At 43.8% G+C, this 17238-nt stretch overlaps 1 protein-coding gene across 12 annotated transcripts in view; it reads left to right on the top strand.

Moving 5' to 3' along the window:
• The window catches only part of LOC122531154 (tensin-1), a 174341-nt gene that overhangs the window by 130938 nt on the left and 26165 nt on the right, over positions 1–17238 (top strand). For 11 of the 12 annotated variants that reach the window (XR_006307208.1, XM_043658830.1, XM_043658831.1 and 8 more), the window contains 5 exons: positions 1123–1344; positions 2004–2167; positions 2318–2467; positions 5548–5845; positions 6988–7225. Coding sequence is in view for 11 of the 12 variants with exons in the window: in XM_043658830.1 (XP_043514765.1) it covers positions 1123–1344; positions 2004–2167; positions 2318–2467; positions 5548–5845; positions 6988–7225 (1072 nt within the window). In the remaining variant the exon portion in view is untranslated. Of the gene's footprint in view, positions 1–334; positions 573–1122; positions 1345–2003; positions 2168–2317; positions 2468–5547; positions 5846–6987; positions 7226–17238 lie in introns of those variants that run through there. The other variant, XM_043658838.1, reaches the window with a different exon arrangement.

Raw genomic sequence — 17238 nt, 5'->3', positions numbered from 1 at the left:
GAAGACTCGACGCAATTTGCGGACAAGGAGCTTATTCATATCTCTTCGTCGACGCGAATTTTTCCACACGTCGCCCTTGATGTCGAGTTACCCGCACACCGTCCCGCCGCGGTTTATCACGTTCCTCCCGGTGTAGTTCCGCGCTGCTCGCTAATGCGAGCCTCGCGCTCGTCCAACGAGCGAGCGTGACTTTGACTGAAATCACGCTACCTGGACGAATTCGTTACATCATACGTGCACGAGAAATCGCATTGCACGAGCCGGTAGGAGGAAGGGGAATAGCTGGACGTCAGCTGTGCAAGTAGAGACCGTGGTTAGACTCGATCAGGACAGGACGTCGTGAATTCAGCGGAATCGAGAGAAGCGTACAATAGTCGGCAGTCTGTCATTCCATCGTGCCGTGTCTTCCTCGCGTTCTTCTTCGTCGACTTCCCGACCGAGATAAAAGCGTCGTGTTAAAACCGAGGGGATTTCATGTCGATTCGTTGGGACAAAGCGATTTCCACAAGGGCACCGCCATGCCGGATCACATCGCCGTCATCAGGATCTTCTACGCGCCGAAATATTCGAAGGTTCTTTGTTATAGGAAAAAAATAAGAAAAAAACGATAAGAATCGATTAAATTAATATTCTCGAAATGGCGAAGAGAGTGACCGCTTTCGTATGAAAGACGGAGAAAATTTAACTTATCTCTCCAATATCCTGAATTTAAAATAAGCCATTTCGAGGCAGAAAGAAGGAGCATTTTGTAGGGAAGCGGGCAGAGTGCACGTTTTGGCGGCTGTGTTTACTGGAGAATCGAAGAGGAAATTTTACGAAGAGCGTTACGAGTCGCGAGTCATCTTTCTTTCTCCGTGAAAGAGGAATATAAATTGAATAGCAAAGTGAGCAAAGTGCTTCATGAATCACCTTTCCAGTGAATTTTGGGCAAAAGGGACCACCACCCCCCGTGAAAGTGTAGCGAAATTTCCTTTCCTAAAAAGCTGCAAAATTTCAGCGGACGAACGTTCCTAGCACTTTGGAAGAACTTCACAAGCGAGAAAAGGGGGAAAATTAAAATTCGGTTCTGTGAATTTGATTTCGCGAGCGAACGTATTTTAATTGAGAACGGTCGTGTTTCAGGTACAGACGTCCTTGTCGGCGACGACGCCCGCGAGGACGCCGGGCGTCGGCGCGGACGCGACGACGACAGGATCTGGAAAGGGCGGAGGTCGCGTGACAGAAGTAATGGAACTTTGTTACGTCACCGAAAGAATCATTGCACTCTGGTACAGGGAGGATGCGCAGGGAGTCCTTGAACATGCTACCGCACTCCTGCGAGGGAAGCACGGTGATAATTATATGGTGAGCGGCGAGTTAATGACTGTTGATTGATGGTCGCGTTTCTTTTTTTTTTTTTTTTTATTAAATAACAATCCTCCGTTAAACGAGAACTGGTTTACAACATTATCAATAAGATACGCTTTGTACGTTCTAATCAGCGTCGAATTAACGCACTTTAACTTCTTGCGCTGGCAACTGGTTCGCGGACCATAACGAGTGACCGAATCGTACACAATAATTTGTCGCCTTCTTTTTCTTTTCAACTCGTCGGTATCTCACTGAGTAGAAATTATTTGAGAAGTAACAAACTTGTCGTTTCTTTTGCCTAGGCTACATTTAAATATACTTCAAACTGAGAAAATGTTGCACTTTGAAACAAAGAATTCTCGACGCGTGTGCACGTCATTCCAACGCAAGTGGTTAATATCGGTCTTTATGTAGACAAAGATTCATATATCCTTCGCGATTTTAAAGCGACGTTTGCTTCGCAGAATTTCGCTTGTTTCGTCATTCTAAACTTGTTACTATCGTGCGCGAGAATCCACCAGCAGCCCTTTCAGCTAGTAATAACAATATTAGTAATAACAACTGCGCAACAGTGCCCTCTATTCAATTACTCGGCACTACACTCGAACAAGCGTGTAGCTACAACTTTCACGCAAATTTGTTGAAATTTGCAGATATTCAACCTGTCGTCGGCGGGTCGCGCAGGCGAGCCAAACACGAGGGAGGCAGGGTGGCCGCAGGGTCTGGCGCCCAGTTTGGAGAGGCTGTGCGCCTTGTGCAAGGAGCTGGATTCCTGGCTGAACGGCGCTCCGAATCGCGTGGTTGTTCTCCACGCCAGGTGAGCTTTCTTCCTCGATCATTCTTCTTCTTCTTCTTCTTTTTCTTTTTCTTTTTCTTCGTCTTTCCTCGGTCGATGAGAAGAGGACGTAACGTGTAGAAGGCTTGACTCGGTAAGAAAATTGAAAGCTCATTCCGCGCCTCTGTTCAGGGGGAGCAAAGAACGACTGGGTGTGGCTGTGTCGGCGTATATGAACTACAGCAGCATCTGCGGCGGACGTGATCAGGCGTTGGACAGGTTCGCTATGAGGAGGTTCCTCGACGACAAGATCGGATCTCTGCAGGTCCCGTCGCATCGAAGGTAAATCGCTGCACTGCATGACGATACTCTGTCCGTTGACGCTGGACGATAAAAGCAAATTTTACTGGCTCTTGGCCGCGAATCGCTCGTATAATGCTCGAACGAGCGTATCATCCGCGGGCGTGGCTGCTCGGGAGAACCACCTTGTCATCGGTTGATCATTTCATAATCCTCGTTTCGAAGTACGCGGGTCTGTCGTCGATGCCTCGTCGCGTACAGTTTTCTTTTCACGCGTTGCGTGAATAATATTTTTCTCGTTCAGTGAATTTCGAATGAATGAATGTTCACAATTCAATGTTAATGAATGCGTGTATCGAGTCAGGGACTCGTTTGTTCGTGCAAACGATTGCAATTCGTTCTGCATCGTCCGTTTCGAGCGTGTGAATTTCGAGCGGTTAATTGGACCGCTTGAAACGGAGAATTGTTGATACCTGAAGATCCGTATCTCGGAATATCTGAGAATTGTGTAACGTCGCCCGTCGCTGAATCAACCTCGAGTGTTCATTCAGTGTGAATCAAGAATTCACACCGTCGTTCTGCCGGGTTGCCTGACGATTGCGCAATTAACAAATTGGTGGAAGAGGATTGTTAAAACGTTTCAAGTGGTTTTCGCCGGTATTTACCCAGATTCTAATGCGTATTTGATGAGCGTGTAAAAAGTTCGAGCTAAGAACTTTCTATATCGTAATGGAACGATCGCAAAAGTCCCGTAAATCCCGTGATAGACTACCACCAAGGTAAAACGACACGCGTTCTTAAATACACTCGTACACGTTCGTCCAGTCGGTCGGGTATAACTTGGCAAACATCAGGCTCGTCATGGTCGTCCTTCTGAGCATCGATCGCAGATATAAAACACGCGAGTCTATAGTATGATAACGGTTCGGAAATCACAAGGAATTCATTCTACACCTTCGTTTTGATCCTGAATACGAGTCCAAGTATCCAGTCGTGAAATATTTTTATAGAATAAAAGAAACTCTTCTATTCTCAAGGTACCACTCGAAGTGCAAAAGTACAAGCTGCAAGATTGAGCTCTGAGTTTCCAAAATATTGAAAAAAATATCAAAAAATATCGTCTTCGACAAAGAAATTATCCTCTCGTATAAAAGCCGTCAGCTACCACACCGCGAATCCAGTATACAAACTTCAACGTTAAGAGCATATCGGAGGCGCCGAGTTACGACAGCATTTACATCGACGCCAGTCTATCCGACCGAGAGAGACTTAAGACCGCTCGAAAATCCTAGTGAACGTAATTCCTGTAGTTAGGCCTGTCAACCTCGTGCATCCATTCGAGTACGCGTTATCCTCGCCACCCTTCGCGCTTAGTTTCGCGTCGTGCGACGCTTAACGTCGATGATCGTAATAATGGCCCGTCCAATACGGTGTCCTTGCACGCGAAACATTCCTTCGGGCGTCGTGGCGGTGGTTTCGCCTTCCTCGTTCCACCTGGTTCCCCTGAATCCCTGAACGATCGAGTTTCCCCATTAATTCCACGAGCGGCGAGCATTAGCATGTCGTTAGCGTGGCCGCACTCCCGCGAACGTATGAATCCATTATCGAGGGTCGAGGGAAGAAGGCAGAGGCTAGCTTGACTACTCCGCGGTGGAAGCGTGTATAACGCGCGCTCGCCGGCACCTTAGGTGCCATCGGGGGAACGGACAGGTATTTTTTTTTTTCTTTTTCCTCCTTTGCCGCGAGGCCGGTGGGGATCGAGAGAAGAGATGGTATCTGCTTCGTTACGAGCGACACGCGGGAATTCGTGAGAGATCCGGCGAAATTACGGTCATGAGCGCTCACGACGCTGCATAATCGACAGGTAGCCGAGGACTCGCTACGTTCGCTCGATCGGCTTCTCTCTTCCGTGTTTGCTCCGTGTATTACAACCGAGAAAATTAATCGATCTTTCCGGCGATCGATTAATTCCGTTTCCCTGAAACGTGGGATTCTCTATAAGCGTTGAAAGTATATTCTACAAGAGCAGAGTATTTTTCCTTTTTACACGTCGAAGGATTTTTTTTTAGTAGCGAGTCCTGGAGACCTTTTAGCTGACGTCGCATTGCGTGACTGCTTCCTTCGTAGAGACGGCCACGTACCGTGCGGGTTAATACCGATTGTCAACAATTTCCGCTGTGACGTGACCAATGTTACCGCGGGGAGACATTAAAACGCGGTGACCAGCGTATTCTGAAATTTCATAATGGAAACATTGCGACAGCCGACACGATCTGGCAATTACCACTTAAATGTATGTGCTGGTTCCCGTGCGGCGCGTTATTTTTACAACGTAGGTCAAGGCGAAACTAGCCTCCTTGCTTTTTTTTTTTTTATCATCCAGTCTCGTCGGTAAAACAACACCCAAGGATACCCAAGCCACGGTGAAATACCCGAGGGAAACGAAGAAAAGAGCGGGTACATACGTACGTCCACCGTTTTCGGTAATAATTCGTGTCTGACCACGTACGGCCGATTCTACTTCGCACGCACGCCGTCCGTATTTGGCCAGAGTCTGTCGCAACGCACCGTGCGAAAGTATTGTACCGTCTCTCTCCGTGGCTGCGACATATCGCGTGCTAATTAGTGTCTGGCCACGAATGGACTTTTCTACTTCTCGCGTACAAGTCGCGAAAAACTTTCGATAAACGGCCATAAACGGGGCTCTGTTCGAACGAAAAACGTTCTGCGGATGATTCGCATGATCTTTATTAAGCAAAACAAATGTTTCGATCCGAAATTGACGTTTCAATCTTAAATCGGTTAAAAGCTTAATCTCTAAGTTATTAATCTCTAACACGGTTTCTCTTTTTTCATTTTCTAACTATGACGATCCACTTGCCATTCTGTAATACTAGAATCTTTAATGACGAATGTCACGTTTCAATTTTAAACGAGTGCTCAATCCCTCTTAATAATAGGCCTGATCAATCTAACTTTTTTTTTTTTACTATTATCTGACAATGACGATTTACGATCTACTCCATCATTCTGTTAGAATTTCTATTTACGAATAACTACAGTCTCTCACCGACAGTGACAAAAGAGTGAAAAACATTACATGAGAACTTCTCTGCCGACAGGTACATCAAGTATTTCAGCGGACTTCTCTCAGGCTCCTTGAGGATCAGTCAGTCACCTCTGTATTTAACGCATCTCACGGTTCTGGGTGTTCCGCTGTTCGAGCCTACAGGTTGCCGAGCGTTCCTCAAGGTCTACGAAGGCTTGACTCCAGTTTACACCTCGGATCTTTATTCCGTGACGAACGCTCGCGAGTTCACCGTGAACCTCGGCGGTCTTCGTCTTCGTGGTGACATCCTGGTGAAGTGTTACCACAGGGTGTACTCGAAGCAGAGCCGAGAAGTGATGTTCTCGCTGCAGGTATGACCAGGAGCTAGCGACAACTTTCTCAATTAAACTGACTCTGGCACTGATTCGAACGCGAGGCCGACGTGAAACCCTAGTATCCGCGAATTATGTTTGATTAATGCACATAAAGCCCATTTCCATTCTCATTTCCTCTCGCAAATGATACTCCAAGAGTCGCCTTTTATCAACTAACCGCATCGCGGTTCTCGGAAACTTGCCCAATTCCAATCACGTTGATTCGTTCGCTTCCCGAGCGGCGAGTAATTACTCCGTATCGCTTATCCAGTTAGAGACCGAGAGAGGGTTGAGAGAATTGATTTACGAAAAGCTAGGATTTTCAAAGTTGGTTTACGATCTTAGGATCTTAGGATCACAGGATTCTAGGACGTTCGGACTTCCGGGCTTTAAGATTTCAGAAAGGATTTTTAAGATTTTACGATCTCTGAGATCAGGATTTGAAGATTTTAGAACTCGAGGACTTTAGACCTTTAGATCGAACTTTGGCATTCTGGAATCTTAGACTCTTAGGATTTTACGATGTTGGGACTTTAAGACTCTCGGACTTTTAAATTATAGGACTTTGAGAATTTTAAGATCTTGGAATCTTAGAATCTTAGGATCTTAGGACTTTAGGATTTCTTTATAGAACTTTAGAGCTTCTGAATTTCCGAACTTTAGAATTTTTGAACCTTAGAGTCTTAGGACTTTGGGACTTTTAGATTTTTAAATTATCAGAATAATTTCTCTAAAAATCTAGAGTTTTAGGATCTTACAATCTTGGAATCTTAGGTCTCTAGGATCCTAAAACTTTAGGACTTTTCAACTTTTAAATTATTCTAGGACTTTCGGAATATTAAAATTATTGAATCCTAGGATCTTAGAATATCAGAAACTTAGGGTCTTAGGATTTTAGCATTTTAACATTTTTATAATAAAACTTTAGGAACTTTCAAATTTCTGAATATTAAGATTTCCAAATCTGAGAGTTTTAGGATCTTAGAATTAGAATTTTCAAACTTTCAAATTTTCAAACCTTGGAGCTTCGAAATTTTAGAACTTAAAGATTTTCCAACTTTAAAACTTTTACGACTCTTATAACTTTACAACTTTAGAATTTTTTTACAACCTTATATATTCTTCTCCTGTTTCTATAGTTCCACACATGCGTGATAACAGAAAATGTTGTGTCGTTTCCTCGATCGGAGCTGGACGTGGCCTGCGATGATCCACGATGTCCTCCGGACAGCGTGGTCACTCTGTACTTCGCCACGGACGCCAAGCGTCAGGACGGGCCGATACCAGCGCCGACACCAGCGGTGCCGCACGCTTCCGCTCATCACGATCCCATCCTCCACTGGGACAGCTACACGAATCTCGAAATCAGCGACGACGGTGAGTCAACTCGTTCAGCTAGCTTCCATTAGCGTTATTTTTCAAGGAATAGAAAGGAATTTCAAGAATTCCAAGAAGGCTGACGATGAACGATCGCACGGAGTTTTGACGAGGGAGTTCGCGTGGAACGAAGCACTCGATTGAGCTAGATTCACGGTAGATTACAACGCGGCCACACCAATTTAGCGTAATTACTAGTTGCTTGGGAGGCTAGAAAAAGGACGTCGTTGGGTGAGGTGGAAGAAGTTGTCGACCGGAGGGAAAGAACTCGTGGGTGTCGACCGCTTTGATTTATGCCAGAGGGTCTCGTAGAAACTTCTTATCATCTCGCTCGTCCGAGAATTAATTTGATTCTCACGCACGTAGAAGTTAATTCCCATTCGACGTTGATGCATCGCGTTCGAAACATCAATTTCAACCGGGTCGTGAGTCTAGCTTCTGGATCAATTGCCGCACAAATTTCCAATACACGGATCGTGCAACGATCCCACGAGCAATACGACAGTAGATCGTGTTCCTCGCTGGATAGAGACATCCGCGTTAATTCATCTCGGCATTGAATGGATTCACCGAAAGGTGTTTCAAAGTTAAATATCTCGGCTGTAAATTAGGGGCACGACGTCTAGCTACGAACGAGGGGGAATCTAAACGCGCGAGGATTGACTGACGCAACGTTTGGAATAATATTAACCGGCGACTGTCGAGCTTTTTGGCCGTAGTTGCCGCGTCAATTCGGAAGCGGACTGAGACGATAACCGCCGGCTCGACGTCGCGCGATTAATTAACTGATAGGCCGAAACTCGCGGGCCGTAATTCAAAGACGACGGAACTCCGTCGTCCGGGGATTAATTCGCGCTAATTTTCGTCCTGACGGTAGCCAATTAACCTCGATCTGTCGGCGAGGAACAGTCAGAAATACAACTTGGCTGCCGACGAAGGAGAAAGAAAACGCTACGGGGACGTTCTCAGGTGAACGAGAGGGGGAAACTGGACCGGACAGAGACGGAAAGCTGGTAGTTAATGCAAGTGTATTTAAACTGGCTGACTAACGCCGCCGGAAATACGTCCTGCCCGTGCCGGTTTATCGTGACGTTCGTCTGGAAATAGATCAAAGGTCGAAACTGACGACTGGGCAAGGTCCACCAAGGAACGAGTCTCCTCTGAGGTGTGTCGTCGTCGTCGTCGTCGTTGCCGATGGCAAATAATTTGCGTAATCCACGTGCCTGATTATTTTCCCTGAGCTTCCTTTATTTATTCAGCTGGCGATTGCCTGTTTTCGAAATTTGTTCGAGTGCATTGGAAAGTAGGACATTGATGAAATCCTCGAAAAAAGACTCGAGCAGTGGGAAATTTAAAAGGTGCATCGGGGTGATTGACAATTTTCGCAGTTTGAGCGTCTTTGGGAACCTGGAGAATTACCTTGAAACGTTGCAAAATTGGAAAAACATGCATTACGGATTTCGTTGTGGTAACACGGAACGAGTCCTGCCGATTTCGCGGAGCCAAATACCGACCGACGTTGCACGAAACGAAGCGAATCGTCGGCCCACGCTGCTCCTAGCCCCCGGTTCACCGAACCAATTCGAATATTCGGAACGGTTACGTCACCGCGATGCGTCTGTCAAGCGCCGGGGGAAAAGAAGGAACGACGATGAAACGAGAGACGGCTCGGATTCAATTCGTTTCGTTAACGATCAGCCCAGTGCTTCCAATAAAGCTGTGACCTAAATTGCCGGCGATGGTTACATCGATGTGGTTCGTTTACGAGAATTGAAAACGAAACCGAAAGTAAGAAGAGCGAGAGGATGCTGTGAACCGACGAACAGGAGAACGAAACTTAAACTGGACACAACTGATAGATTCTCCCTGTGCGCTCGGCGGTGGGATAACCTACGTTTCGCGTGACAGGAATTAATTTTAAATTTTTGAGACAATGTTACTGCCGCTTGCTACAAGAGTGTTTTATTAATGAATGAACACAAAAATTTGAAAAAAGATTCATTTGAAGTTGAATTGGCACTTTTGTATTTCGAATGTCACTTGAGGATAATTCGTCTAAATGTAAGGAACGATAGAATATCTCTCAATAATTTTTAAGTTTTCGTTATATCGAAGTGAAACTAACGGACGTTGAAATTGAATTAATAAGTTATCCCTTGCAGAGGAATATCGTTCTTAGAAACAATCTACGAACAAATCATCCACAACGCGAAACGTGATGTTTAAATTTGCATTAATCGTGATAATAACAACGAAGATTCGTGTGTGTGTGTGTGTTTTTTTTTTTGGTCAGAACCGAATAGAAATCAATCTCGCCGCGTGATAACTATTCAATTTTGTGACAATTCACTTTTGGCGGGGAAAAATGTAAACGTTTGGTCACTGTCACGGCGTGGAATCGATTGTATCGGTTTCATTTTCGGCGGTGCATTTATATTCCGTCAGTCCGATGCGGATTTTCTTCCTGTTATTGACGTGCCGCGTCACACTGCCAACAGTTTTTCATTTCTCCCTTGTCTCGGTTATCCGGATGTATATATCGAAATGGGCCTTCGATAAATGGCACCTGATTGCAGGGACGGACTTTTCATATACACCCTCCCGTCGTAATTGAAAACGCACTGAACCGCCGTGCATCGTAAATTCATGAATTTCCGCGATAGCAGTTTATCGCTACTTTTGACGTGGAAACCTTGCGGTCTACTAACTCTTCCACCTGCCATTCCACCGGAGATAGCAGCGTGATGCATTAATCTCTCGGAGTTCTTTCGCTCGCGTGTGTTTTTCTGTCGTTGGGAAATGGGGTAACTATCTGAAAATAGTTCTATTAAAATTATCTCTTCGTCTGGTTCGTTTTCGAGCAGAACGAATTTCTCCTTCTTGATGTTGGAATATCTTTTGTCCCAAAATATTAATTTCATCTTCAATCCTCTATAAGGTAAAGTAAAGTAGCAACTGTGACCAAACAATAATCTATCGGACTGTTACAAATTTTTTCCATTTCTTGAAACTTCACAAAATTACAGAATCTTTCTGATCGCGAAGATGAAATTTGCAAAAGAGAAAAGAAGATTGTTTCTTCCATTCTCCTTTTGTGAAGACACCGAGAAGCAGCGTGAAACAGAGCCATGAAAAATTGAAGGTTCGCAAACCGGATTGAGATCGGCAAGCAAAGAAGGAAAGACTGTTATCGCTTGGTATTTGTTTTTACGCATTTTAATGGAAAGTATAGTGGACGTTGGGATCGAGCTTTGAAGGAGGGGGAAAAGATAAGAGGACGTTACGCGAACCCACACGATGCACCCACGCGATAGAAAATAGGATTCCAAGAGCGCTGTTCTCGCTTTACAAACGATCGACTTTAACGACTCGATGAGCCACGTGATCTATGAGCCAAACGCGGAAACCTCTTCGAATGTTCTTCCACTGAAATACTTTTGCACACGTTTGCGACTTCCGGGACGCCTCTGACTCTTCTATCTTTCCTTCCGCCAACTTCAGCGATCTTACGCGATAATTTGTGAGATTTCTATTTATTGTTTCGTGATATTTAAAACATTTCTCCTCGTTCGAGACACGACAAATGTACTTTGAAGTTCAATGGGAAACCACTGTCCTTTCACGGGATTTTTGTCTTTTTTCAAAATTCTGGCAGCCACCTTTACCATCTGATTGAAACATTCGCGAAGATTAGATACAGTCGATTTTTTTTTTTTTTTGGAAAGGAACTCTTCGCTCAGGGAACGATGAGTTTTATTGCGTTTGCTCTATCGATCTCGCTCGCACAACGGAGTGGGACAACAGGGCAAGGGAATAAAGGGAGAGATCGGAGTCTTGTGGCCACGTGGAAATCTAAAATTGAGAACACGCCCCTTGAATCAACCGACAGAAAATAAAACCGTGCCCTTTGGAGAAGTGTTTCTCGCACCGCCGGCGATTATCACGATTGTCCACTTTCTTATCCACCAGCCCATTCATTCTTGTTCTCGGCCTCTTATTCTCGGCCTCGTCGTGATTCGTTCGAATTTCTTAACAACACCGGGAAGATCAAACGCGAGTTAGAGAGATTCGATTAAGATATCGCGCGACGTTCTGGAGATTTTCACCGTATCGTTGCTTTTTTTATTCTAGATTTTTTCTCACTTCGCATCCATGCCTCTACCGATTCCGCGTTTCCGGAAGAAATATATACGAGAAACGGAACGACCGTTAAACTACCTCCCATCGAGCAGCCTCGCCGCGAATTTATAGAAAAGCACTCCGCCCTGAGACTGTTTCCCGGCGATAAAATTTTCATCGTGCAGGCACAGGAATAAAATAGAACCGGACGAAAAAAGTAAAATTAAACTATTATAATTACTATATCCGCCGACTCGTGAAAGTATTCGAACATTTGTATACGGTGTGATTGACGTAACTTGCACACCTGAAGTAACTTTTCAATTATGTGTATCCAATGCAAAATTGTTTAATACAAAGGGAGGCAAAATACGACGTATCAATTTCTCGCGTGTATTAGGGGTTTCGAAATTTTCAAGGTTCGTTTTCATTATTTTTTTTTTTCTTAATTGGGTCATATATTTTTTTTATCGTAAAAATATTAAATTCGAAAAAATATTAAATTCGAAGTAAAGAAAAAGTATTAACGTTGGTCCTAAACCTAATGGTTTGCATTATAATTTGTCTCGAGGATAATTGAAAAGTTATTCCAGGTGTGCAAGTTCCGTATCGCACGAAACGTTTTAAACTTTGAACATTGACCTTGTCGTGAGATGATGCTCGATTACATTAACGATTATTACCGGACGTGCAAAAATTCAAAGAAGACACTCAACATAAAACATACGAAATAATACAATAAAAACAATTTTCTACCCGTGGGTTTCACTTTATTAATTGTTTCAGTAGTTTGCCAATTAAGCGAGTTACGCGAAACAGTGAAAACGTAAAACGTAAACGGGGGACTCGTACGAAATTATAATTGATATTAATTGAAAATCTCTCGTAACGATTCTCGAAGAGAAACGGAGATGTAAAGGAAGGTGGTGGGGAGACCACGTAGATTTATTCTTGGCGTCGAGACGCGTCGGGACGAGACGGCGCTTAATAGTTTTCGCGCGGTTCGACGTCGGAGCACGAGCCTTTCGAGCGGCCCCTGATTTCCACGAACCGCCAATTGTACGCGCGATTTTGTTTATATTGCTGCAACCCCCGGTACTCACCGGTCTCTTTCCCACCTATATATCCAGCGTGCCGGTGCAATTCGACCGCAGTTTCAACGTGAAACCGGAGCGACCTGTCAAACGCACGGTGAATACTCGGCGTAGCTGTGGAACGCATTTGGTAAGTGACACGGAGCACGCTGAAAACTATCGGCCAGAGTGTCCTCTTTCTCGATTTCCCTGGTAGAAAATTTTCGAGATATTCTGATACCCCTTTCGTGCGTGTAATGTAACTCATTTTCTCGACCTTTTGTAAAATATCGTTCCAATTCCAATTCTATTTAACCTCTTGCGCTGGAATGACGTGCACGCACGTCGAGAATTTTTTGTTTCAAATTGCAACATTTTCTCAGTTTTAAAGTATATTTAAATGTAACCCAAAGGCAAGTGATAAGTTTATTACCTCTTAATAATTTCTATCCAGTGATGTCATACTGACGAGTTCAAAAGAAAAGGAAAACGACGAATTATTGTATACGGTTCGGTCACTCGTTATGGTCCGCGAACCAATTGCCAGCGCAGTGGGTTAAAAACGAAAATACTCCGACTTCCAAGTTCTTCGACACGCACCTGGTGCATTTTCCTGCATTTCGACACTCGAGAAACGCAGAAAAAAACGCGTACGTTTCTTCCAATGAAAACTATACACAGCGTGGGGAAAAGCGCGCGCAGAGTAGAGACTTTCGATCCAAAATTGGTAAGTCAGCCTGTCGCGACTACTCTCGCTCCATGTAGAAGAAAAAAAAAGAAAAGAAAAGAGACACGTACCGGTGGAAAGTCCGTTCTTGGTAAGGCCGTTCGTAACGTTTGGAAAAACGGCCCGTAGATGGAAGTGGCCACGCGGATGTGGACAACTTCCGTCAGCGTAGAAGGAAAGATTTCACCGGCGTCCGATCGCTGGCAAAGAACGTCGATATTGTCAAGCGGAGTGTCATAATTATGCCGCTTTTCCTCGCCGATTTCTAGTCGAAGCCACTTTGACCGTTCACGCAGGTTTCGAAGTCGATATCGGCGGGACTTTCGAGGATGAACGATCTCTCCTTCGGGTTCTCGGGATCGGTCGTGAGGTTCCTTTCCAATTTGTCGTTGCACGCTCGACGATGCAATCCCGACCTTTGCCTTGCATCGAGGCTGCAGCTGTGTCGCGAACCTCGTGTGTCACATGGTTCATTGGACGTGTTAATCTTTACTCGTCGGTGACTCATAGTCTGAAAGACTGATTTTGCAGTGGGAAACAGAAATCTTGATGTTGGGACAGATGACGGAATTTTTGAAAAAATTATAACTTTCTGACTTTCGATATTGTACGAAAGGATTCACCGTGTGTTTTATGAAATTTCAAGAAACTTCAGCACCAGTAGAAACTCTTAGTTGCGTTAATGTTTGAAATTCCTTGAACCGCAAAACAACCGAGGAGGATGACGATTGATTTCTCTTTTAGTAAACTGAATGGTTTGATAAAAGAAAAGAAAAAAAAAAAAAAAAAGGGACGATTGATCGGTGTGTTTGACAGGACCACACCATAGCCAGAGGCCTGTTAAGGCCTGCCATAAATGGGCGAATCGGTTGCACAATGGGTACCGAAGTGACGAAATAAAAAGTGCACGGGGGAGTTGCACGAGGGGGTTGGAGTAAACAATGGTGACGTAACAGCAGGAAGACGTACGACCGAAGAGCGACAAGACAATGGTCTCTGTTCTCTCTCTTTCTCTCTCTCTCTCTCTCTCTCTCTCTCGACAACGACGACAAACGTTTTCTCCTCTCTCGTTGCGCCGCGCAATTCCTTCGACATCGAGCCGAGCAAAAGGCTGAGGTCGCGCCGTGAAAACGATTTTTGAGAGTCGAGAGGCACACGATGCACGCGCTGCCGTTGTTCCTCGGCTGTGTCGAGTTAAAAATAATTCCTCGCTGAACAGAGGCGTTCGCTTGGAATCGATACGCCACGAGGAAAATTAAAGAATGGTCGGAGGCAAAATTCTCCATCTAGCCGGGTCTTTGGTTGCATTTCAGGTTGTTATTGACTGTTAAATTAGATTTTTGCTATATTTTTGCCATTTTTCGGTGTCTCGAACGTGTTTCTCATCTTTTCCTTTTTTTCATCTTAATTTTGAAGTAGTGCACGTCTTTCACAAAAACACAGACACGTTTCATAATTCACAGAGCTTATTATTTTTGGCATCCGTCAACTTGGTTCAATTCTCGCGTCTATTTCTGAGCAGTCCGCGGCTGTCGTTACGCAGACATATTTCGCAATCCACAAGTTGCCACTTTAGAAATTTTTACCTTAGAGAAAATTACCGTTGCGAAGTAACTCGAAGAGAAATTGGTATAAATTTGTAACACGGAGATCCCACTCTATACGATTTGTCTCGTGACCGTATGTATATATATATATCGTAGCAATTTCGTGTGATTGTTGCAACTGTTGGGCTTGTGACAAACGAATCGGAATCCGTTTCCCACAGTTTCGTCTTTCCGCGTATATGCTGTACGCATTACGCGTCGTCTCACCTCACGCACGAATCGTGCACGCGTCCTTGTCCCAGATTGGGACTACCTAGGAATACCGCTCGCCACTTGCCAACGCTAGCTGACCAACTTTTCGCTCCGTCCTCGTCACTGGCCGACAGTAGAAATAGCCACGATACGCTCGGACGAGCGCGAGCAGTTGCTGTTCGGACAAACATCACCGATCTGGATTTATCGCGCTGATGAGTCACGCGCGACACTTCGTAATTTTCGATCGTTCGATCGTTGAATCGAGTCGAAGAAACGTTTGGAAACGTTTGACCGAATCGGTATTACGGATACCGGTAAAATATCGGTATTTTTAGGTTATTATTCGATTACGTTTGATGAAACCGAAATGGTGCGAATACTGGTATGATGCTATCAAAACGATGTTAGGTCGGTAGATGTATTTCGGTACAATATCGGTGTAATACCGGTAAATAAAATATTAATATATTAGAAAAGGAAAAGAAGACAATGATTAAATGTTCTCATAAAACTGCCGATAGTAAATTTGATGACGCTTATACACGTACACTTTGTTTATTTTTATTAGCTTTTTTATTAGTTTTTTAAAATTTTATTTATAGGGGCTAGCAGATGTTAAAGGCTACCTAAAAAAATATTAATTATTGTTTATGTTAACAATTTTTAGGTTCAAATATTGTAGTAGCAAAAATATTCTTCAAATGTCCGAATGTTTTTGCTACGCTACATTTCGCTAGTTCAGTTTATTATTTGATATTAAGAAAAGTATGTGCAATAAATAAATAAAATTTATGTTACTATAAACTATAATGAATGTTCTATTATATTATTGAAAAATTAATCCAAATTTACTATTATAAACAATCGAAGTACACAACAATATTTTGAATAGCATGATGACCGAATATTAATACAGTCACTGTACGTAGAAAATGAAAAATGTGTTTTCGTCAATAAAGCGGTACCGGTATATATTTCGGTATTTTTACCCTTGTGAACATCAAATACCGATAAAATACGTATGAAAATGTATGATCGTCTTACACCGGTATTGATTTCGCAAATAACGGTTGTATTACGATAATGTGGGAGTAAATACCGGTATAATACTTAAACCTCACAATATTTCGGTTTTCTCTGGTTTGAGCAAACGAAAATTTGAAATTTGACTACGCGAGGAGAATCGAGTGGCAAATAGAGAAGAATAGCTCAGAGTCTTCCTAATTTTCCTCCTTGAATGAGATCTTAAAAACCATCCTGTAGAATAGATAGTCTCATTGTAGCACAGAAGCTAACGAACGAAGACACTAATGGAGGAGAATAATTCGACGAACAGAACGGAATCCAAGATTTCTCTTAATTATTCCTTGGAGAAAACTTACAAACGCTTTTATCTATAAAATGCTTCGGCACGTGCAACGAACGAAGAAACCACTTGAAAGAGAAATTCGGTGGACAAAATGGAGTCACTCGAAGCTTCTACGAGGCCTCGCAGTAAAGAATAAGCACGATCGTCTTAAAGTGTCGAGAATGCAAAGTACGATGGATTCGTTTCTCCTTCAGTGGAACGAAGCTGGGAATTCAGGCAAGCTGATTTATAGGTTTAGCCGAGCGTCATCGTGCAATGACGATCTCCGGCGATCTAGTTACCTCTGGTGTGCTGCATTTATGTAAATTTCGCGTGACATATGAGCCCCATTATACGGCGGCCTGACCTCTGGCTCCGACTAGGTTATTATTAGGCTACCGGAGTTCCAGCTCCGCCGCGTGCTTATTTAACACAGATCTGTCCGACGAATCGAGCCGTGCGCGTGTGGATCGGCCACCAACTCGATTAGCAATCGTTACGAGTATCGCGTACGATTTTCGCGAATGCACGAGTCGACGTGCTCGATACCGACTTTGAAACTTGCGCGAGAGTTATTTGTACATTATGGCACGCGTAATTTTTTTTTTTTACTGTCACGATTGACGATCGAGTCTCCACTAGCTATCCGAGAAATCGGGTGTAACGATAAATTTCTGATCAAGTAACGAAACGTCGTTTCACGTTGTCAATCTCGTTGGAAACGATTTTGTTCGTTTGGCAAGTGGACGAGTGGCACGAGTGAAATTATGGAAATTGAAGAAGAAAATTTGTCTGGACAGCGGCAAATTTGATTTTCCTCTCGATTTCCTCCAGTCGAAGAGGAGGAACGATATTGCATTGTCAGAAATTCAGAATTTCCAATTCCTCAGCACGAATATTACGATTTTATTGACTTTTCTTCCATCGCGCGCGAGATCTGGGCG

Source organism: Frieseomelitta varia, unplaced genomic scaffold, assembly GCF_011392965.1.
Source record: "Frieseomelitta varia isolate USP_RPSP 00005682 unplaced genomic scaffold, Fvar_1.2 scaffold_379, whole genome shotgun sequence".
Classification (NCBI taxonomy): domain Eukaryota; kingdom Metazoa; phylum Arthropoda; class Insecta; order Hymenoptera; family Apidae; genus Frieseomelitta; species Frieseomelitta varia.
Note: the sequence above shows the minus strand (reverse complement) of the source record. Positions and strands in the feature narration are given on the sequence as shown.